The 23,664-nt window shown below is 36.5% G+C and overlaps 5 protein-coding genes and 1 pseudogene across 5 annotated transcripts in view; 5 read left to right on the forward strand and 1 right to left on the reverse strand.

Moving 5' to 3' along the window:
• LOC127643317 (serine protease FAM111A-like) lies at window positions 1–12,556 on the forward strand. The gene is made up of 4 exons (XM_052126005.1): window positions 1–115; window positions 2,166–2,232; window positions 3,260–3,385; window positions 10,697–12,556. Exons 2-4 carry the CDS (start codon window positions 2,167–2,169, stop codon window positions 12,428–12,430), a joined length of 1,926 nt encoding a protein of 641 aa, XP_051981965.1. The 5' UTR covers window positions 1–115; window position 2,166; the 3' UTR covers window positions 12,431–12,556.
• Window positions 1–23,664, reverse strand: part of LOC127643313 (excitatory amino acid transporter 1-like) — a 131,996-nt gene that overhangs the window by 65,835 nt on the left and 42,497 nt on the right. The window lies entirely within an intron of this gene.
• Window positions 6,118–18,968, forward strand: LOC127636879 (serine protease FAM111A-like). The gene is made up of 3 exons (XM_052117664.1): window positions 6,118–6,231; window positions 16,788–16,854; window positions 17,880–18,968. Exons 2-3 carry the CDS (start codon window positions 16,789–16,791, stop codon window positions 18,966–18,968), a joined length of 1,155 nt encoding a protein of 384 aa, XP_051973624.1. The 5' UTR covers window positions 6,118–6,231; window position 16,788.
• The window catches only part of LOC127643315 (serine protease FAM111A-like), a 20,814-nt pseudogene continuing 10,274 nt past the window's right edge, over window positions 13,125–23,664 (forward strand).
• Window positions 18,999–19,773, forward strand: LOC127636886 (serine protease FAM111A-like; the record flags this gene model as incomplete). The annotated part of the gene is given in 2 exon segments (XM_052117676.1): window positions 18,999–19,299; window positions 19,302–19,773. Coding segments are annotated over 2 exon segments (759 nt in total), but the record flags the coding sequence as incomplete, so codon positions are not given.
• LOC127636895 (serine protease FAM111A-like) overlaps window positions 23,365–23,664 on the forward strand; it is a 4,164-nt gene continuing 3,864 nt past the window's right edge. The window contains exon 1 of the mRNA XM_052117689.1: window positions 23,365–23,393. Within this exon, the coding sequence (XP_051973649.1) occupies window positions 23,368–23,393 (26 nt within the window). The 5' untranslated portion in view covers window positions 23,365–23,367. The remainder of the gene's footprint in view (window positions 23,394–23,664) is intronic.

Below are 23,664 nucleotides of genomic sequence, written 5' to 3' on the forward strand. Positions count from 1 at the left end.
GTCCACCGGTAGTGATCATGGAGCTATAAAAGGTGGTGTTCATCACACCTTTGAGTCAGAATTCGTCACAACACCGGGTGTGTTCAGATACTGCTGAAACTCCTGCCTCCACAAGGTAAAGTTTTTCTTATTTACTTAAAATGTTTTCATTATTTTGACTATTATCTTGCCCAGGGTCAAAAGTTAGAGTAACCACTCTTTGCCACACCTGCCAATGCCCGAGTGAATTAAAGGAATATTCTGGGTTCAATCGACAGCATTTGTGGTGTAATGTTGAGTACCACAAACATTTATTTTGACTCTACACTTTAAAAAATCAAAAGTCGAGGTTACATTGAGGTACGTACAAAGTCAACGTGGACAATATTTTGAGGGTTTAAAGACTTATAATAATGTTTAGCTTATAATTTTTTAAAAGCACTTGCATATTTTGTTTCTGTTAAAACTCGTGTATTATTTCAGCTGTAAAGTTATTTAAATAGTAATTTTTACAGTGGGGTTTATTGACATGTAAAATTGGCCACAACTTTACACAGAAATGGGTAGTAATGTTACTAAGAAAATATGTCTTGTGGATAAACTTTTGAAACATAATTCACCAAAATATTTTAACATACCGTAATTTCCGGACTATTGAGCGCACCTGAATATAAGCCGCACCCACTGATTTTTAAATAAAATATTATTTTGAACATAAATAAGCCGCACCTGTCTATAAGCCGCAGGTGCCTACCGGTACATTGAAACAAATGAACTTTACACAGGCTTTAACGAAACACGGTGTGGCAGCGGGGGCGTGGTCAAGCGCCCGTCCGGGAGAGAAAAGCGGTAAGCTTTTAAGGAAGAGCTAAATTATGTCTAACACCGGTGTCTAATTTCAGTAAGCATGGGGAGAGCGGCATAAAAAGGCAGCAACCACAGAGCTGAGAGAGTGACACACGTCAGTCTAGTGTTGGCGCATAGAAGAATTGAGAAACTATAAAATTCATTATAAACATTGCTGTGGCCATTAAAAGCCTTACCTGGAACGTCAAGTGCCCTGCTGAAAACTGTTTTCCCAAGAAGGACACGTGAAGCAGGGCACTTGAAATTAGACACCGGTGTTAGACATAATTTAGCGCAGGTGTAAGCGCCCTTACAGCTTTTCTCTCCCGGACGGGCGCTTGACCACGCCCCCGCTGCCACACACGGCTTGTAATAAAACATTTGCAGTAAACAGTAGCCTACCAAGAAAGTCATTGGTTACTATCTTCCTCGTCCTGTGCACTGAAACCACTGAAGTCATCTCCTTCGGTGTCGGAGTTGAATAGCCTCAGATTAGTTGTCTTTTTGCACTGAGTCAATTCCTCACGCTGCTGTTTCCAACGTCTCCCGTGCAGCAGCTATATTTCCTTTTCAACAGCCAGATCAATCGCCTTCAACTTGAAAGCTGCATCATATGCATTTCTCCATGTCTTTGCCATGGTGAGGGTGACAAAATTACTACCGTAATCAGAATGATGGGAAGTTTGAGCGCGCTCGATTTAATCTAAACCGTAAACAAAAAAAGTTGTTTTGACCTTAACCCGTTCGGCAATTTCATTGGTCTAATGAAAGCTTCACGCCGCCAAAAAACTGAGCACGTCACAGAATGTTTTTTTTTAATAAAATTTGATAGCGGGAAAAATCCATATATTAGCCGCGTCATTGTATAAGCCGCGAGGTTCAAAGCGTGGGAAAAAAGTTGCGGCTTATAGTCCGGAAATTACGGGTAATTCACTTTCATTGTAAGTGCCTCACTGTAACCCAGATTTGATTTTTTTTTTTTTAAAGAAAAAGAGGTATGAGTCGAAATACATTTTTGTGGTAATCAGTATTACAGTACAAATGCTGTCGATTGAGCTTGACTTGTATTGAACCCAGAACTTTCCATTAATATTAAAGAAACTATTCAGTGAAAATATTTTACATTATATAAAAATATCAAATTGGCCCTACGTTCATACCTGCCACTTTATATATGCAGGTCTTCATTGAGAGATTCTCTATAATATAATTTAGGCTAGTAACCTTTTGATTTCCATTACTGGGTGTGGACTGAATGAGAGCAGGTGGGAAAAGTGTAATTAAGTTGACTTTTTCTGACCTTTGGCCCTATAACAAAGAAGTGCTCTATCTATCTATAGGATGGATCATTCATCTCAAAAGAAGGAAGAGGAAGGGTCATCAACAAGTCATCATGCTGTTCAGCAGGTTTGTTTCCCATGCATCCTCTCCAGGGTTGAGCGTAACGGAATACATGTAACGGGATTATGTATTTAAAATACAAAATATAAGTAATAGTATTCCACTACAGTTACAATTTGGTATTTAGAATAGTTACATTTAAAAAGTATTTGATTACTGAAGAGATTACTTTGCATTGTCATTCGTTTCATTTAATATTTAGTCCTTCAGATGGAAAACATTTATACATATAAATGATGTGATCCAAAGTGCATTTGAACAGCGGTGAAACACTTTCTTATGATGTGTTACATTCATACGAGCAGACAGAGAAGTACGTTTGGAGCAGAAGAAATCGAAATAATCCTTGTGTAAATTGTCAGATTTACGCTAAGCTAAAATGCTATTTCTAACCATTTTACATGCACATGTTACCAGACACAATCATATTTATTTATCAAGAAAAGTCACGTTGGATCATAAATTCTTTTTTTCTAGTAAGATCTTTGATATTAGGGCAAAAATCATATTCTTGATGATAATTTTTGTAAAAAATTTTACTACTGTAAAAATATCTAAAAATACTTAAAACAAGATCAATTAGATTGAACTCGTTTTAGAAACAACACTGCATAAGATATTTAAGTTTTTCAGAGAATGTATTTTTAACATGTGTATTTTTTAGTTTTTATAGTCAAAACAAGTGAAAAAATCTACCAGTGCTGAAGAAGTAATCCAAAGTATTTAGATTACATTACTGACCTTGAGTAATCTAACAGAATACATTACAAATAACATTTTACAGCATGTATTCTGTAATCTGTAGTGGAATACATTTAAAAAGTAATCCTCCCGAACCCTGGTTATCTCCCACTTAATTCATCATTACTGAATTAAAACAATTTAGCAAACGTGTGTATGGAACTACCTACATTTAACCAAAATAAAGTTTCTTGTCTACTATAAAAACTGCTAGCTTTGCAGGTAGCTCTTTTCCAATGTTGATAATAATAAATGTGTTTGTTTATACATGATTATTTTTCTGAATTAACAGAGCCCAGAAAGGGAAAGACACACTTTCACGTTCAAGTACAAGGACAAGTCGTACATTGTGGCATGTGACAAATCCCAGACTGTGATTGATGCTCTCAATGATAATGGTAGCTTTAAGAAAATTAACAACAACAACATGCAGACAGAAATAATTATAAAAAGATCTGAAGGGAAATTCCATGGAGCTGCTGTGAACACTGATTTCCCCTGCTGTCTTATTGAAAGAGATGAAGTCTTAAATATACAATTCATCACAAGAGAAAAAAATGCTTCTATAGAACAAAAATCAACTGAGAAGACTTCACTTCAACAATCAACTGAGAAGACTTCACTTCAACATCAAAAATTAGTTGTCCTCTACATCAGAACAAAAGGAGAGGGCAAAATGAAAATCATAATAAAGAGCACAACACTGAGGACAGTTGACTATGTTTGTGTGTATGCATTTGTAGGAGAGACATTGGAAAGTGCACTTTGGCGTGATGGGCGATTTGTGGATGAAATATTTGTCAGAGGCTCTGAGCTCATAGAGTATGATGATAAAAAAGAAAGATACATAATTTCCTTGGTTGTAGATTCTGCTTGGAATGAAAAACGTTTCCAGGTGAAGGTTAATAGTGTTGGTAAAAAGCAGCAACCTGGCAAAAAGCATTTAAGTAGTGCAAAGAAGGAAAGTATTGAAGCTCCAGCTGGTGCTCTGGCAGTTGAACCCAATGTCCATCAAAGTCAATATCCCGTCAACACTGAACAAAAGGAGACTCAAAAGGCAAAGATGATAAAATCAACAAATCAGAGTGGGGCTCAAGTTACTGGGGATTTAGAGAACACTGAGTACAAAATTCTGTGTAAAGATATATTGGAGAAGCTAAAAGACCCCGAGGTTAGAAAGTTGTACCAAAAAGAATTTGATAAAGGCTTTAAGAGTTTCACTGAGGTGACGAAAGTGAAGCAGCTCATGATCCTGTCTGATTCTGTATGTCTGATTGGAGTTGAGCCGAGTAAAGATGAGCAGATTGCTGGTGAGCAGATTGCTGGTGAGCAGATTGCTGAAGTTGAGCTCAGGCCTAGGAACTGGCTTCTTACTCTTTGACAAATTTATCCTCACTAATGCACATGTTGTTATGAGCTTCGTTTGTCCCCATCAGAGCATCAACACACATTTAGTCTGTTAAGGCCCATAAAGGTAGCATTTAATTATGAATATTCAAAATCACAGGCAATAGTACTGCGATGCAAAAACGACCTTGCTGCTTACCGTTATGAGAAAGACAAACATATTGATTACGCTCTTCTTGAATTGGATATTGATGAATCTATTTCTGTTAACTGTTCTCAATTGCTCAGAAATTACAAACATGCCCCTCCTAATGCACCTCCTAATAGTGGTGGGATTTACATTGTGGGACATCCAGATTGTGGGGTTAAAAAAATGGACCCCTGCTTCATCATTGAGATTGAGAATCGATTACAGGCTATAAATAATCACATATCTCAGAATAGGTTATATCCATATGTGTCATTGCAATGTTGGCCTTATCTTAAAGAAAACGACATTACCTATGACACTTGTTTCTTTCATGGATCTTCTGGCTCCCCAGTTTTTGATGAATACTGCTATCTGATTGGTATGCACACTGGTGGATTTGATTACAAAGAAGGTGATATAACCAGAAGTGTTATAGAATTTGCCTATTCCATGCAGTCCATCCTAGAAAGTCTCAAAAATGAGGTCAAGACAAAGAGACCTGACATCTTAAACTTACTTTCTGAATTTGAATTTATGAAAGAACTCCCTGAGGAAACTGAGGGTGCACGTGGAGCAAACATGCCCATGGAGGAACAATTCCAGAATCAAGAAGATGTGAAAATGGAAATAGATTAAAAGGACATTGGGGTTCGGAGTCGTGTTTAAAGCAACCCACACATTTATCTTTTTCTTGTGTATTAATAATAATGATGATCCTAGTCTTTGAAGAAGTTTTTATTTTAATTTTTTTTAAACGGCAAATAATTTTCAGTCCAAAACCTTTTTAATGCTCTGCTTATAGTAAAAGATGCACATCTTAACAACAATATTTACCTTTTTTGTCATAAATCAGATCACAATTATTTCTGCTTTACAGTTGAGTTTTGACAAATGATTAATACAGTTGAAATGTATGTTTTATCACATATTACATTAATGTATACCATATATAAAATTGTTGGTGATGGTGTTACAGTAGGTCTAGTGCTCAAGATGTTTCAAAGCTTTTGGAATCTCCTTCAGTTTTCTAAGTCTGAAGAATTTTGTGGATGTCCTGCAAATAAAATAATGTTTGTCAGACTGTAAAACTATGTTGTTGCAGATTAATTATTTGTGAATTGTAAAAAACAAACAAAAATACTTTGTATTTTACATGCTACATTAAAGATGTTAAGGATGATGTTTTTTCTTTAATGCAAGCAGAATTGTGGTGATTGAAATGTTGCATGTTTAGGTGATCCCATCACTTTAATGGTGTGTGTGTGTGTGTGTGTGTGTGTGATCTTACATATTTATATTTTTTCGCACTTAAAGCAATTGTGTTGCTTTAAAAAACATTAATTTAACTGCTGGGGTAGTATGGATGACATTTATGTGGTCTGTCTGTGATTGTTGGAGCTTCAAAAGAGAAATCTCCATTCACTTGCATTTTAAGGACCTTCTGAGCAAAGATATTTGTTCTATTTTTCTTCAAATGTGTTCTGGTGAAGGTAAAAAAAACACACACACACCTGGGATATCATGAGGGTGAGTAAATAATGAGATCATTTTTTCATTTTTGTGTGAACTATCCCTTTAAAAGTTGTCACAGCCATTGTTCATCATCATGAGCTTTGCCAAGGGTGTGAGCTAATAAGAACAGTTCCTGAAGTTAAGAAAACAAGAAAGACCTGTTTTTAGGCATTCTCTTGCATCATCAGATTTTCGTTTCACCTGGACAAGCCAAGGTAACATTTTCTTGCAACATGTTATTTACAACAATACCTTGGAATGTCTGGACCACATCAAGTCAAGTTTCGTGTCCTCTATTTTTAAAATGTCGGAATGCTAGTAATTTCAGTAATGTTGTGTAAATATAGAGGCAGAAATTTAGCAATTATTGTGACATTAAGTTCATCTGTGTTCATCAACACCACATTTAGATGGTTTTCTGTCAACATAATCTCAGTTACTTTCGATTCCTCTTACTGGGTGTGGTAGTTGTGAAAGTAACAGAAGTCCAGACTCATTTAAAGAGATATGTTACATTTAAATGTACTCATTTAGCAGATGCTTTTATCCAAAGCAGCTTACAAATGAGGAGAACAATGGCATCATAAGGAAAATTCCTCTGAGAAGTTTCAAAAATTCCTCTGAGAAGTTCACATAGTAAGGAAGTCGAGAGACAGAAGAGTGGAAACATTTTTAAGGGTACACTCAAGTGCTCAAAAAAGGGCCGTGTCTTTAGGTGTTTTTTGAAAGAGGCTAGAGAAACAGCTGCTGGTCGTTCCACCAGGGCACATAGACCCGAAGCAGGGCTGGACTGGTAATCTGGCATACCGGGCATTTTCCCAGTGGGCCGATGCACTTTTGGGCCGATCAGTGGCCATTCAAAACAAGAGGGCTCAGCACCTTGTAGAGGTAATGAGAAAATCAGAGAAACAGCTTCTGGTGTGTAGTCTAGGGCATATATATACGTCGTATGCCCTCCTATCAGTTTTAGGATTTTACGTATCCCCACATGAATTAAATGATGATACGTGTGGCCGCTAGAACAACAAGCATTTGATTAAATGTTTTCTTTAATCACGCTCGGAGATGCACTGGGGAGCACTGGTAAGACAGACAGTCGGATTAAACTGATCCACCAATCAGAAGGTTCATTTCAGACACGATTGGATAATTGCCAACCAATCATATTTTCTGTTTCAGTAAGGGGCGGACATTTCCAGCGCCTGACGCTACAAGCGTCCCTGGAGAAACTATCATTTGCACTGCATATTTATTTCCGGCTAAACGTAAATATATGTATATACATTTATATGTAACTTATGCAATTAAACTTTGTGAAAATGCTGCATGATATTGCACCCCTCTTTTTTTCACCCTTTTCTCGTGATATCAAATAATTTATATTTCTAAGTAGGAAAACAATTTCACTCTACACCGAAAAGTACATACTATTACACAAATAAATGTAAAAAACATAAATTTTTATGTAGGCTATATATGGGAATACAAGTTATCGTGAACATTACTACACTCATATTAATGCTTAACAGTTTATTATGTATTATGAATTAGTTTATTAGTTAGAATAATAATCAAGTATTAACAGTTTTCATAGTAGCATAGTAAAAGGAACAATAATGACACCTATTAATTGAAATACATATTTAATATGAAGTTACTATACCATTGAACCCATTGATTTACTACAGTAATATTGTAGTAGTAATCATGTTTTTTTTTTTTTATCGACGATATTGGACTTGAAAATATTGTATCGGATCGATAAGAAATTAAGTGGTATCGCCCATCCCTACCATGCAGATTGGACCACCAAACAGCACCACGATATGCAGAAAAGGACAGTGAACACCCCCCAAACATTTGGCTCACCCCCTTTTCACTCATTTTCCGCTTTGCCGTCACTCACGCAACACATCCTGTCCAACTTTCTGAGCTTACAGACACGGCGTAAACATGCAAGGCGTAGTGAATCAGGGACATATTTATGAACTTAATATTTTTATGTAAACACTCATGACTCGTGATTCACATTCTTCCTGCATATTACAACCTATTGGGCAGGGAGGATAATTTATAGTAAAAAGGACAAAAATATTGATCTGTTTCTCACCCACACTTATCATATCACTTCTGAAGACATGGATTAAAGGAGTCTTGTGGAGTACTTTCATGCTGACTTTCAGAATTTTTGGTACTCATTCAATTGCATTATATAGACCTACAGATCAAAGCACAGCCTGTATTGTTTTTCATACTTCTGAGCTTAATCATCCTTTGTCCTATACTCACAGACACACTGTGGCCAGTAAAAGCCTTACCTGGAACGTCAAGTGCCCTGCTGAAAACTGTTTTCCCAAGAAGGACACGTGAAGCAGGGCACTTGAAATTAGACACCGGTGTTAGACATAATTTAGCGCAGGTGTAAGCGCCCTTACAGCTTTTCTCTCCCGGACGGGCGCTTGACCACGCCCCCGCTGCCACACACGGCTTGTAATAAAACATTTGCAGTAAACAGTAGCCTACCAAGAAAGTCATTGGTTACTATCTTCCTCGTCCTGTGCACTGAAACCACTGAAGTCATCTCCTTCGGTGTCGGAGTTGAATAGCCTCAGATTAGTTGTCTTTTTGCACTGAGTCAATTCCTCACGCTGCTGTTTCCAACGTCTCCCGTGCAGCAGCTATATTTCCTTTTCAACAGCCAGATCAATCGCCTTCAACTTGAAAGCTGCATCATATGCATTTCTCCATGTCTTTGCCATGGTGAGGGTGACAAAATTACTACCGTAATCAGAATGATGGGAAGTTTGAGCGCGCTCGATTTAATCTAAACAGTAAACAAAAAAAGTTGTTTTGACCTTAACCCGTTCGGCAATTTCATTGGTCTAATGAAAGCTTCACGCCGCCAAAAAACTGAGCACGTCACAGAATGTTTTTTTTTTTTAATAAAATTTGATAGCGGGAAAAATCCATATATTAGCCGCGTCATTGTATAAGCCGCGAGGTTCAAAGCGTGGGAAAAAAGTTGCGGCTTATAGTCCGGAAATTACGGGTAATTCACTTTCATTGTAAGTGCCTCACTGTAACCCAGATTTGATTTTTTTTTTTTTAAAGAAAAAGAGGTATGAGTCGAAATACATTTTTGTGGTAATCAGTATTACAGTACAAATGCTGTCGATTGAGCTTGACTTGTATTGAACCCAGAACTTTCCATTAATATTAAAGAAACTATTCGTGAAAATATTTTACATTATATAAAAATATCAAATTGGCTCCTGCGTTCATACCTGCCACTTTATATATGCAGGTCTTCATTGAGAGATTCTCTATAATATAATTTAGGCTAGTAACCTTTTGATTTCCATTACTGGGTGTGGACTGAATGAGAGCAGGTGGGAAAAGTGTAATTAAGTTGACTTTTTCTGACCTTTGGCCCTATAACAAAGAAGTGCTCTATCTATCTATAGGATGGATCATTCATCTCAAAAGAAGGAAGAGGAAGGGTCATCAACAAGTCATCATGCTGTTCAGCAGGTTTGTTTCCCATGCATCCTCTCCAGGGTTGGGCGTAACGGAATACATGTAACGGATTATGTATTTAAAATACAAAATATAAGTAATAGTATTCCACTACAGTTACAATTTGGTATTTAGAATAGTTACATTTAAAAAGTATTTGATTACTGAAGAGATTACTTTGCATTGTCATTCGTTTCATTTAATATTTAGTCCTTCAGATGGAAAACATTTATACATATAAATGATGTGATCCAAAGTGCATTTGAACAGCGGTGAAACACTTTCTTATGATGTGTTACATTCATACGAGCAGACAGAGAAGTACGCTTTGGAGCAGAAGAAATCGAAATAATCCTTGTGTAAATTGTCAGATTTACGCTAAGCTAAAATGCTATTTCTAACCATTTTACATGCACATGTTACCAGACACGATCATATTTATTTATCAAGAAAATTCACGTTGGATCATAAATTCTTTTTTTCTAGTAAGATCTTTGATATTAGGGCAAAAATCATATTCTTGATAATAATTTTTGTAAAAAATTTTACTCCTGTAAAAATATCTAAAAATACTTAAAACAAGATCAATTAGATTGAACTCGTTTTAGAAACAACACTGCATAAGATATTTAAGTTTTTCAGAGAATGTATTTTTAACATGTGTATTTTTTAGTTTTTATAGTCAAAACAAGTGAAAAAATCTACCAGTGCTGAAGAAGTAATCCAAAGTATTTAGATTACATTACTGACCTTGAGTAATCTAACAGAATACATTACAAATAACATTTTACAGCATGTATTCTGTAATCTGTAGTGGAATACATTTCAAAAGTAATCCTCCGAACCCTGGTTATCTCCCACTTAATTCATCATTACTGAATTAAAACAATTTAGCAAACGTGTATATGGAACTACCTACATTTAACCAAAATAAAGTTTCTTGTCTACTATAAAAACTGCTAGCTTTGCAGGTAGCTCTTTTCCAATGTTGATAATAATAAATGTGTTTGTTTATACATGATTATTTTTCTGAATTAACAGAGCCCAGAAAGGGAAAGACACACTTTCACGTTCAAGTACAAGGACAAGTCGTACATTGTGGCATGTGACAAATCCCAGACTGTGATTGATGCTCTCAATGATAATGGTAGCTTTAAGAAAATTAACAACAACAACATGCAGACAGAAATAATTATAAAAAGATCTGAAGGGAAATTCCATGGAGCTGCTGTGAACACTGATTTCCCCTGCTGTCTTATTGAAAGAGATGAAGTCTTAAATATACAATTCATCACAAGAGAAAAAAATGCTTCTATAGAACAAAAATCAACTGAGAAGACTTCACTTCAACATCAAAAATTAGTTGTCCTCTACATCAGAACAAAAGGAGAGGGCAAAATGAAAATCATAATAAAGAGCACAACACTGAGGACAGTTGACTATGTTTGTGTGTATGCATTTGTAGGAGAGACATTGGAAAGTGCACTTTGGCGTGATGGGCGATTTGTGGATGAAATATTTGTCAGAGGCTCTGAGCTCATAGAGTATGATGATAAAAAAGAAAGATACATAATTTCCTTGGTTGTAGATTCTGCTTGGAATGAAAAACGTTTCCAGGTGAAGGTTAATAGTGTTGGTAAAAAGCAGCAACCTGGCAAAAAGCATTTAAGTAGTGCAAAGAAGGAAAGTATTGAAGCTCCAGCTGGTGCTCTGGCAGTTGAACCCAATGTCCATCAAAGTCAATATCCCGTCAACACTGAACAAAAGGAGACTCAAAAGGCAAAGATGATAAAATCAACAAATCAGAGTGGGGCTCAAGTTACTGGGGATTTAGAGAACACTGAGTACAAAATTCTGTGTAAAGATATATTGGAGAAGCTAAAAGACCCCGAGGTTAGAAAGTTGTACCAAAAAGAATTTGATAAAGGCTTTAAGAGTTTCACTGAGGTGACGAAAGTGAAGCAGCTCATGATCCTGTCTGATTCTGTATGTCTGATTGGAGTTGAGCCGAGTAAAGATGAGCAGATTGCTGGTGAGCAGATTGCTGGTGAGCAGATTGCTGAAGTTGAGCGCTCAGGCCTAGGAACTGGCTTCTTACTCTTTGACAAATTTATCCTCACTAATGCACATGTTGTTATGAGCTTCGTTTGTCCCCCATCAGAGCATCAACACACATTTAGTCTGTTAAGGCCCATAAAGGTAGCATTTAATTATGAATATTCAAAATCACAGGCAATAGTACTGCGATGCAAAAACGACCTTGCTGCTTACCGTTATGAGAAAGACAAACATATTGATTACGCTCTTCTTGAATTGGATATTGATGAATCTATTTCTGTTAACTGTTCTCAATTGCTCAGAAATTACAAACATGCCCCTCCTAATGCACCTCCTAATAGTGGTGGGATTTACATTGTGGGACATCCAGATTGTGGGGTTAAAAAAATGGACCCCTGCTTCATCATTGAGATTGAGAATCGATTACAGGCTATAAATAATCACATATCTCAGAATAGGTTATATCCATATGTGTCATTGCAATGTTGGCCTTATCTTAAAGAAAACGACATTACCTATGACACTTGTTTCTTTCATGGATCTTCTGGCTCCCCAGTTTTTGATGAATACTGCTATCTGATTGGTATGCACACTGGTGGATTTGATTACAAAGAAGGTGATATAACCAGAAGTGTTATAGAATTTGCCTATTCCATGCAGTCCATCCTAGAAAGTCTCAAAAATGAGGTCAAGACAAAGAGACCTGACATCTTAAACTTACTTTCTGAATTTGAATTTATGAAAGAACTCCCTGAGGAAACTGAGGGTGCACGTGGAGCAAACATGCCCATGGAGGAACAATTCCAGAATCAAGAAGATGTGAAAATGGAAATAGATTAAAAGGACATTGGGGTTCGGAGTCGTGTTTAAAGCAACCCACACATTTATCTTTTTCTTGTGTATTAATAATAATGATGATCCTAGTCTTTGAAGAAGTTTTTATTTTAATTTTTTTAAACGGCAAATAATTTTCAGTCCAAAACCTTTTTAATGCTCTGCTTATAGTAAAAGATGCACATCTTAACAACAATATTTACCTTTTTTGTCATAAATCAGATCACAATTATTTCTGCTTTACAGTTGAGTTTTGACAAATGATTAATACAGTTGAAATGTATGTTTTATCACATATTACATTAATGTATACCATATATAAAATTGTTGGTGATGGTGTTACAGTAGGTCTAGTGCTCAAGATGTTTCAAAGCTTTTGGAATCTCCTTCAGTTTTCTAAGTCTGAAGAATTTTGTGGATGTCCTGCAAATAAAATAATGTTTGTCAGACTGTAAAACTATGTTGTTGCAGATTAATTATTTGTGAATTGTAAAAAAACAAACAAAAATACTTTGTATTTTACATGCTACATTAAAGATGTTAAGGATGATGTTTTTTCTTTAATGCAAGCAGAATTGTGGTGATTGAAATGTTGCATGTTTAGGTGATCCCATCACTTTAATGGTGTGTGTGTGTGTGTGTGTGTGTGTGTGATCTTACATATTTATATTTTTCGCACTTAAAGCAATTGTGTTGCTTTAAAAAACATTAATTTAACTGCTGGGGTAGTATGGATGACATTTATGTGGTCTGTCTGTGATTGTTGGAGCTTCAAAAGAGAAATCTCCATTCACTTGCATTTTAAGGACCTTCTGAGCAAAGATATTTGTTCTATTTTTCTTCAAATGTGTTCTGGTGAAGGTAAAAAAAAAACACACACACACCTGGGATATCATGAGGGTGAGTAAATAATGAGATCATTTTTTCATTTTTGTGTGAACTATCCCTTTAAAAGTTGTCACAGCCATTGTTCATCATCATGAGCTTTGCCAAGGGTGTGAGCTAATAAGAACAGTTCCTGAAGTTAAGAAAACAAGAAAGACCTGTTTTTAGGCATTCTCTTGCATCATCAGATTTTCGTTTCACCTGGACAAGCCAAGGTAACATTTTCTTGCAACATGTTATTTACAACAATACCTTGGAATGTCTGGACCACATCAAGTCAAGTTTCGTGTCCTCTATTTTTAAAATGTCGGAATGCTAGTAATTTCAGTAATGTTGTGTAAATATAGAGGCAGAAATTTAGCAATTATTGTGACATTAAGTTCATCTGTGTTCATCAACACCACATTTAGATGGTTTTCTGTCAACATAATCTCAGTTACTTTCGATTCCTCTTACTGGGTGTGGTAGTTGTGAAAGTAACAGAAGTCCAGACTCATTTAAAGAGATATGTTACATTTAAATGTACTCATTTAGCAGATGCTTTTATCCAAAGCAGCTTACAAATGAGGAGAACAATGGCATCATAAGGAAAATTCCTCTGAGAAGTTTCAAAAATTCCTCTGAGAAGTTCACATAGTAAGGAAGTCGAGAGACAGAAGAGTGGAAACATTTTTAAGGGTACACTCAAGTGCTCAAAAAAGGGCCGTGTCTTTAGGTGTTTTTTGAAAGAGGCTAGAGAAACAGCTGCTGGTCGTTCCACCAGGGCACATAGACCCGAAGCAGGGCTGGACTGGTAATCTGGCATACCGGGCATTTTCCCAGTGGGCCGATGCACTTTTGGGCCGATCAGTGGCCATTCAAAACAAGAGGGCTCAGCACCTTGTAGAGGTAATGAGAAAATCAGAGAAACAGCTTCTGGTGTGTAGTCTAGGGCATATATATACGTCGTATGCCCTCCTATCAGTTTTAGGATTTTGCGTATCCCCACATGAATTAAATGATGATACGTGTGGCCGCTAGAACAACAAGCATTTGATTAAATGTTTTCTTTAATCACGCTCGGAGATGCACTGGGGAGCACTGGTAAGACAGACAGTCGGATTAAACTGATCCACCAATCAGAAGGTTCATTTCAGACACGCATTGGATAATTGCCAACCAATCATATTTTCTGTTTCAGTAAGGGGCGGACATTTCCAGCGTCTGACGCTACAAGCGTCCCTGGAGAAACTATCATTTGCACTGCATATTTATTTCCGGCTAAACGTAAATATATGTATATACATTTATATGTAACTTATGCAATTAAACTTTGTGAAAATGCTGCATGATATTGCACCCCTCTTTTTTTCACCCTTTTCTCGTGATATCAAATAATTTATATTTCTAAGTAGGAAAACAATTTCACTCTACAACCGAAAAGTACATACTATTACACAAATAAATGTAAAAAACATAAATTTTATGTAGGCTATATATGGGAATACAAGTTATCGTGAACATTACTACACTCATATTAATGCTTAACAGTTTATTGCGTATTATGAATTAGTTTATTAGTTAGAATAATAATCAAGTATTAACAGTTTTCATAGTAGCATAGTAAAAGGAACAATAATGACACCTATTAATTGAAATACATATTTAATATGAAGTTACTATACCATTGAACCCATTGATTTACTACAGTAATATTGTAGTAGTAATCATGTTTTTTTTTTTTTTTTTTTTATCGACGATATTGGACTTGAAAATATTGTATCGGATCGATAAGAAATTAAGTGGTATCGCCCATCCCTACCATGCAGATTGGACCACCAAACAGCACCACGATATGCAGAAAAGGACAGTGAACACCCCCCCCCCCCCAAACATTTGGCTCACCCCCCCTTTTCACTCATTTTCCGCTTTGCCGTCACTCACGCAACACATCCTGTCCAACTTTCTGAGCTTACAGACACGGCGTAAACATGCAAGGCGTAGTGAATCAGGGACATATTTATGAACTTAATATTTTTATGTAAACACTCATGACTCGTGATTCACATTCTTCCTGCATATTACAACCTATTGGGCAGGGAGGATAATTTATAGTAAAAAAGGACAAAAATATTGATCTGTTTCTCACCCACACTTATCATATCACTTCTGAAGACATGGATTAAAGGAGTCTTGTGGAGTACTTTCATGCTGACTTTCAGAATTTTTGGTACTCATTCAATTGCATTATATAGACCTACAGATCAAAGCACAGCCTGTATTGTTTTTCATACTTCTGAGCTTAATCATCCTTTGTCCTATACTCACAGACACACTGTGGCCAGTAAAAGCCTTACCCGGAACGTCAAGTGCCCTGCTGAAAACTGTTTTCCCAAGAAGGACACGTGAAGCAGGGCACTTGAAATTAGACACCGGTGTTAGACATAATTTAGCGCAGGTGTAAGCGCCCTTACAGCTTTTCTCTCCCGGACGGGCGCTTGACCACGCCCCCGCTGCCACACACGGCTTGTAATAAAACATTTGCAGTAAACAGTAGCCTACCAAGAAAGTCATTGGTTACTATCTTCCTCGTCCTGTGCACTGAAACCACTGAAGTCATCTCCTTCGGTGTCGGAGTTGAATAGCCTCAGATTAGTTGTCTTTTTGCACTGAGTCAATTCCTCACGCTGCTGTTTCCAACGTCTCCCGTGCAGCAGCTCTATTTCCTTTTCAACAGCCAGATCAATCGCCTTCAACTTGAAAGCTGCATCATATGCATTTCTCCATGTCTTTGCCATGGTGAGGGTGACAAAATTACTACCGTAATCAGAATGATGGGAAGTTTGAGCGCGCTCGATTTAATCTAAACCGTAAACAAAAAAGTTGTTTTGACCTTAACCCGTTCGGCAATTTCATTGGTCTAATGAAAGCTTCACGCCGCCAAAAACTGAGCACGTCACAGAATGTTTTTTTTTTAATAAAATTTGATAGCGGGAAAAATCCATATATTAGCCGCGTCATTGTATAAGCCGCGAGGTTCAAAGCGTGGGAAAAAAGTTGCGGCTTATAGTCCGGAAATTACGGGTAATTCACTTTCATTGTAAGTGCCTCACTGTAACCCAGATTTGATTTTTTTTTTTTTAAAGAAAAAGAGGTATGAGTCGAAATACATTTTTGTGGTAATCAGTATTACAGTACAAATGCTGTCGATTGAGCTTGACTTGTATTGAACCCAGAACTTTCCATTAATATTAAAGAAACTATTCGTGAAAATATTTTACATTATATAAAAATATCAAATTGGCTCCTGCGTTCATACCTGCCACTTTATATATGCAGGTCTTCATTGAGAGATTCTCTATAATATAATTTAGGCTAGTAACCTTTTGATTTCCATTACTGGGTGTGGACTGAATGAGAGCAGGTGGGAAAAGTGTAATTAAGTTGACTTTTTCTGACCTTTGGCCCTATAACAAAGAAGTGCTCTATCTATCTATAGGATGGATCATTCATCTCAAAAGAAGGAAGAGGAAGGGTCATCAACAAGTCATCATGCTGTTCAGCAGGTTTGTTTCCCATGCATCCTCTCCAGGGTTGGACGTAACGGAATACATGTAACGGGATTATGTATTTAAAATACAAAATATAAGTAATAGTATTCCACTACAGTTACAATTTAGGTATTTAGAATAGTTACATTTAAAAAGTATTTGATTACTGAAGAGATTACTTTGCATTGTCATTCGTTTCATTTAATATTTAGTCCTTCAGATGGAAAACATTTATACATATAAATGATGTGATCCAAAGTGCATTTGAACAGCGGTGAAACACTTTCTTATGATGTGTTACATTCATACGAGCAGACAGAGAAGTACGTTTGGAGCAGAAGAAATCGAAATAATCCTTGTGTAAATTGTCAGATTTACGCTAAGCTAAAATGCTATTTCTAACCATTTTACATGCACATGTTACCAGACACAATCATATTTATTTATCAAGAAAATTCACGTTGGATCATAAATTCTTTTTTCTAGTAAGATCTTTGATATTAGGGCAAAAATCATATTCTTGATAATAATTTTTGTAAAAATTTTACTCCTGTAAAAATATCTAAAATACTTAAAACAAGATCAATTAGATTGAACTCGTTTTAGAAACAACACTGCATAAGATATTTAAGTTTTTCAGAGAATGTATTTTTAACATGTGTATTTTTTAGTTTTTATAGTCAAAACAAGTGAAAAAATCTACCAGTGCTGAAGAAGTAATCCAAAGTATTTAGATTACATTACTGACCTTGAGTAATCTAACAGAATACATTACAAATAACATTTTACAGCATGTATTCTGTAATCTGTAGTGGAATACATTTCAAAAGTAATCCTCCCGAACCCTGGTTATCTCCCACTTAATTCATCATTACTGAATTAAAACAATTTAGCAAACGTGTGTATGGAACTACCTACATTTAACCAAAATAAAGTTTCTTGTCTACTATAAAAACTGCTAGCTTTGCAGGTAGCTCTTTTCCAATGTTGATAATAATAAATGTGTTTGTTTATACATGATTATTTTTCTGAATTAACAGAGCCCAGAAAGGGAAAGACACACTTTCACGTTCAAGTACAAGGACAAGTCGTACATTGTGGCATGTGACAAATCCCAGACTGTGATTGATGCTCTCAATGATAATGGTAGCTTTAAGAAAATTAACAACAACAACATGCAGACAGAAATAATTATAAAAAGATCTGAAGGGAAATTCCATGGAGCTGCTGTGAACACTGATTTCCCCTGCTGTCTTATTGAAAGAGATGAAGTCTTAAATATACAATTCATCACAAGAGAAAAAAATGCTTCTATAGAACAAAAATCAACTGAGAAGACTTCACTTCAACAATCAACTGAGAAGACTTCACTTCAACATCAAAAATTAGTTGTCCTCTACATCAGAACAAAAGGAGAGGGCAAAATGAAAATCATAATAAAGAGCACAACACTGAGGACAGTTGACTATGTTTGTGTGTATGCATTTGTAGGAGAGACATTGGAAAGTGCACTTTGGCGTGATGGGCGATTTGTGGATGAAATATTTGTCAGAGGCTCTGAGCTCATAGAGTATGATGATAAAAAAGAAAGATACATAATTTCCTTGGTTGTAGATTCTGCTTGGAATGAAAAACGTTTCCAGGTGAAGGTTAATAGTGTTGGTAAAAAGCAGCAACCTGGCAAAAAGCATTTAAGTAGTGCAAAGAAGGAAAGTATTGAAGCTCCAGCTGGTGCTCTGGCAGTTGAACCCAATGTCCATCAAAGTCAATATCCCGTCAACACTGAACAAAAGGAGACTCAAAAGGCAAAGATGATAAAATCAACAAATCAGAGTGGGGCTCAAGTTACTGGGGATTTAGAGAACACTGAGTACAAAATTCTGTGTAAAGATATATTGGAGAAGCTAAAAGACCCCGAGGTTAGAAAGTTGTACCAAAAAGAATTTGATAAAGGCTTTAAGAGTTTCACTGAGGTGACGAAAGTGAAGCAGCTCATGATCCTGTCTGATTCTGTATGTCTGATTGGAGTTGAGCCGAGTAAAGATGAGCAGATTGCTGGTGAGCAGATTGCTGGTGAGCAGATTGCTGAAGTTGAGCTCAGGCCTAGGAACTGGCTTCTTACTCTTTGACAAATTTATCCTCACTAATGCACATGTTGTTATGAGCTTCGTTTGTCCCCATCAGAGCATCAACACACATTTAGTCTGTTAAGGCCCATAAAGGTAGCATTTAATTATGAATATTCAAAATCACAGGCAATAGTACTGCGATGCAAAAACGACCTTGCTGCTTACCGTTATGAGAAAGACAAACATATTGATTACGCTCTTCTTGAATTGGATATTGATGAATCTATTTCTGTTAACTGTTCTCAATTGCTCAGAAATTACAAACATGCCCCTCCTAATGCACCTCCTAATAGTGGTGGGATTTACATTGTGGGACATCCAGATTGTGGGGTTAAAAAATGGACCCCTGCTTCATCATTGAGATTGAGAATCGATTACAGGCTATAAATAATCACATATCTCAGAATAGGTTATATCCATATGTGTCATTGCAATGTTGGCCTTATCTTAAAGAAAACGACATTACCTATGACACTTGTTTCTTTCATGGATCTTCTGGCTCCCCAGTTTTTGATGAATACTGCTATCTGATTGGTATGCACACTGGTGGATTTGATTACAAAGAAGGTGATATAACCAGAAGTGTTATAGAATTTGCCTATTCCATGCAGTCCATCCTAGAAAGTCTCAAAAATGAGGTCAAGACAAAGAGACCTGACATCTTAAACTTACTTTCTGAATTTGAATTTATGAAAGAACTCCCTGAGGAAACTGAGGGTGCACGTGGAGCAAACATGCCCATGGAGGAACAATTCCAGAATCAAGAAGATGTGAAAATGGAAATAGATTAAAAGGACATTGGGGTTCGGAGTCGGTGTTTAAAGCAACCCACACATTTATCTTTTTCTTGTGTATTAATAATAATGATGATCCTAGTCTTTGAAGAAGTTTTTATTTTAATTTTTTTAAACGGCAAATAATTTTCAGTCCAAAACCTTTTTAATGCTCTGCTTATAGTAAAAGATGCACATCTTAACAACAATATTTACCTTTTTTGTCATAAATCAGATCACAATTATTTCTGCTTTACAGTTGAGTTTTGACAAATGATTAATACAGTTGAAATGTATGTTTTATCACATATTACATTAATGTATACCATATATAAAATTGTTGGTGATGGTGTTACAGTAGGTCTAGTGCTCAAGATGTTTCAAAGCTTTTGGAATCTCCTTCAGTTTTCTAAGTCTGAAGAATTTTGTGGATGTCCTGCAAATAAAATAATGTTTGTCAGACTGTAAAACTATGTTGTTGCAGATTAATTATTTGTGAATTGTAAAAAACAAACAAAAATACTTTGTATTTTACATGCTACATTAAAGATGTTAAGGATGATGTTTTTTCTTTAATGCAAGCAGAATTGTGGTGATTGAAATGTTGCATGTTTAGGTGATCCCATCACTTTAATGGTGTGTGTGTGTGTGTGTGTGTGTGATCTTACATATTTATATTTTTTCGCACTTAAAGCAATTGTGTTGCTTTAAAAAACATTAATTTAACTGCTGGGGTAGTATGGATGACATTTATGTGGTCTGTCTGTGATTGTTGGAGCTTCAAAAGAGAAATCTCCATTCACTTGCATTTTAAGGACCTTCTGAGCAAAGATATTTGTTCTATTTTTCTTCAAATGTGTTCTGGTGAAGGTAAAAAAAAACACACACACACCTGGGATATCATGAGGGTGAGTAAATAATGAGATCATTTTTTCATTTTTGTGTGAACTATCCCTTTAAAAGTTGTCACAGCCATTGTTCATCATCATGAGCTTTGCCAAGGGTGTGAGCTAATAAGAACAGTTCCTGAAGTTAAGAAAACAAGAAAGACCTGTTTTTAGGCATTCTCTTGCATCATCAGATTTTCGTTTCACCTGGACAAGCCAAGGTAACATTTTCTTGCAACATGTTATTTACAACAATACCTTGGAATGTCTGGACCACATCAAGTCAAGTTTCGTGTCCTCTATTTTTAAAATGTCGGAATGCTAGTAATTTCAGTAATGTTGTGTAAATATAGAGGCAGAAATTTAGCAATTATTGTGACATTAAGTTCATCTGTGTTCATCAACACCACATTTAGATGGTTTTCTGTCAACATAATCTCAGTTACTTTCGATTCCTCTTACTGGGTGTGGTAGTTGTGAAAGTAACAGAAGTCCAGACTCATTTAAAGAGATATGTTACATTTAAATGTACTCATTTAGCAGATGCTTTTATCCAAAGCAGCTTACAAATGAGGAGAACAATGGCATCATAAGGAAAATTCCTCTGAGAAGTTTCAAAAATTCCTCTGAGAAGTTCACATAGTAAGGAAGTCGAGAGACAGAAGAGTGGAAACATTTTTAAGGGTACACTCAAGTGCTCAAAAAAGGGCCGTGTCTTTAGGTGTTTTTTGAAAGAGGCTAGAGAAACAGCTGCTGGTCGTTCCACCAGGGCACATAGACCCGAAGCAGGGCTGGACTGGTAATCTGGCATACCGGGCATTTTCCCAGTGGGCCGATGCACTTTTGGGCCGATCAGTGGCCATTCAAAACAAGAGGGCTCAGCACCTTGTAGAGGTAATGAGAAAATCAGAGAAACAGCTTCTGGTGTGTAGTCTAGGGCATATATATACGTCGTATGCCCTCCTATCAGTTTTAGGATTTTGCGTATCCCCACATGAATTAAATGATGATACGTGTGGCCGCTAGAACAACAAGCATTTGATTAAATGTTTTCTTTAATCACGCTCGGAGATGCACTGGGGAGCACTGGTAAGACAGACAGTCGGATTAAACTGATCCACCAATCAGAAGGTTCATTTCAGACACGATTGGATAATTGCCAACCAATCATATTTTCTGTTTCAGTAAGGGCGGGACATTTCCAGCGTCTGACGCTACAAGCGTCCCTGGAGAAACTATCATTTGCACTGCATATTTATTTCCGGCTAAGCGTAAATATATGTATATACATTTATATGTAACTTATGCAATTAAACTTTGTGAAAATGCTGCATGATATTGCACCCCTCTTTTTTCACCCTTTTCTCGTGATATCAAATAATTTATATTTCTAAGTAGGAAAACAATTTCACTCTACACCGAAAAGTACATACTATTACACAAATAAATGTAAAAAACATAAATTTTTATGTAGGCTATATATGGGAATACAAGTTATCGTGAACATTACTACACTCATATTAATGCTTAACAGTTTATTGCGTATTATGAATTAGTTTATTAGTTAGAATAATAATCAAGTATTAACAGTTTTCATAGTAGCATAGTAAAAGGAACAATAATGACACCTATTAATTGAAATACATATTTAATATGAAGTTACTATACCATTGAACCCATTGATTTACTACAGTAATATTGTAGTAGTAATCATGTTTTTTTTTTTTTTATCGACGATATTGGACTTGAAAATATTGTATCGGATCGATAAGAAATTAAGTGGTATCGCCCATCCCTACCATGCAGATTGGACCACCAAACAGCACCACGATATGCAGAAAAGGACAGTGAACACCCCCCAAACATTTGGCTCACCCCCTTTTCACTCATTTTCCGCTTTGCCGTCACTCACGCAACACATCCTGTCCAACTTTCTGAGCTTACAGACACGGCGTAAACATGCAAGGCGTAGTGAATCAGGGACATATTTATGAACTTAATATTTTTATGTAAACACTCATGACTCGTGATTCACATTCTTCCTGCATATTACAACCTATTGGGCAGGGAGGATAATTTATAGTAAAAAGGACAAAAATATTGATCTGTTTCTCACCCACACTTATCATATCACTTCTGAAGACATGGATTAAAGGAGTCTTGTGGAGTACTTTCATGCTGACTTTCAGAATTTTTGGTACTCATTCAATTGCATTATATAGACCTACAGATCAAAGCACAGCCTGTATTGTTTTTCATACTTCTGAGCTTAATCATCCTTTGTCCTATACTCACAGACACACTGTGGCCAGTAAAAGCCTTACCTGGAACGTCAAGTGCCCTGCTGAAAACTGTTTTCCCAAGAAGGACACGTGAAGCAGGGCACTTGAAATTAGACACCGGTGTTAGACATAATTTAGCGCAGGTGTAAGCGCCCTTACAGCTTTTCTCTCCCGGACGGGCGCTTGACCACGCCCCGCTGCCACACACGGCTTGTAATAAAACATTTGCAGTAAACAGTAGCCTACCAAGAAAGTCATTGGTTACTATCTTCCTCGTCCTGTGCACTGAAACCACTGAAGTCATCTCCTTCGGTGTCGGAGTTGAATAGCCTCAGATTAGTTGTCTTTTTGCACTGAGTCAATTCCTCACGCTGCTGTTTCCAACGTCTCCCGTGCAGCAGCTATATTTCCTTTTCAACAGCCAGATCAATCGCCTTCAACTTGAAAGCTGCATCATATGCATTTCTCCATGTCTTTGCCATGGTGAGGGTGACAAAATTACTACCGTAATCAGAATGATGGGAAGTTTGAGCGCGCTCGATTTAATCTAAACCGTAAACAAAAAAGTTGTTTTGACCTTAACCCGTTCGGCAATTTCATTGGTCTAATGAAAGCTTCACGCCGCCAAAAAACTGAGCACGTCACAGAATGTTTTTTTTTAATAAAATTTGATAGCGGGAAAAATCCATATATTAGCCGCGTCATTGTATAAGCCGCGAGGTTCAAAGCGTGGGAAAAAAGTTGCGGCTTATAG

This window comes from Xyrauchen texanus, chromosome 4 (genome assembly GCF_025860055.1).
Source record: "Xyrauchen texanus isolate HMW12.3.18 chromosome 4, RBS_HiC_50CHRs, whole genome shotgun sequence".
Classification (NCBI taxonomy): domain Eukaryota; kingdom Metazoa; phylum Chordata; class Actinopteri; order Cypriniformes; family Catostomidae; genus Xyrauchen; species Xyrauchen texanus.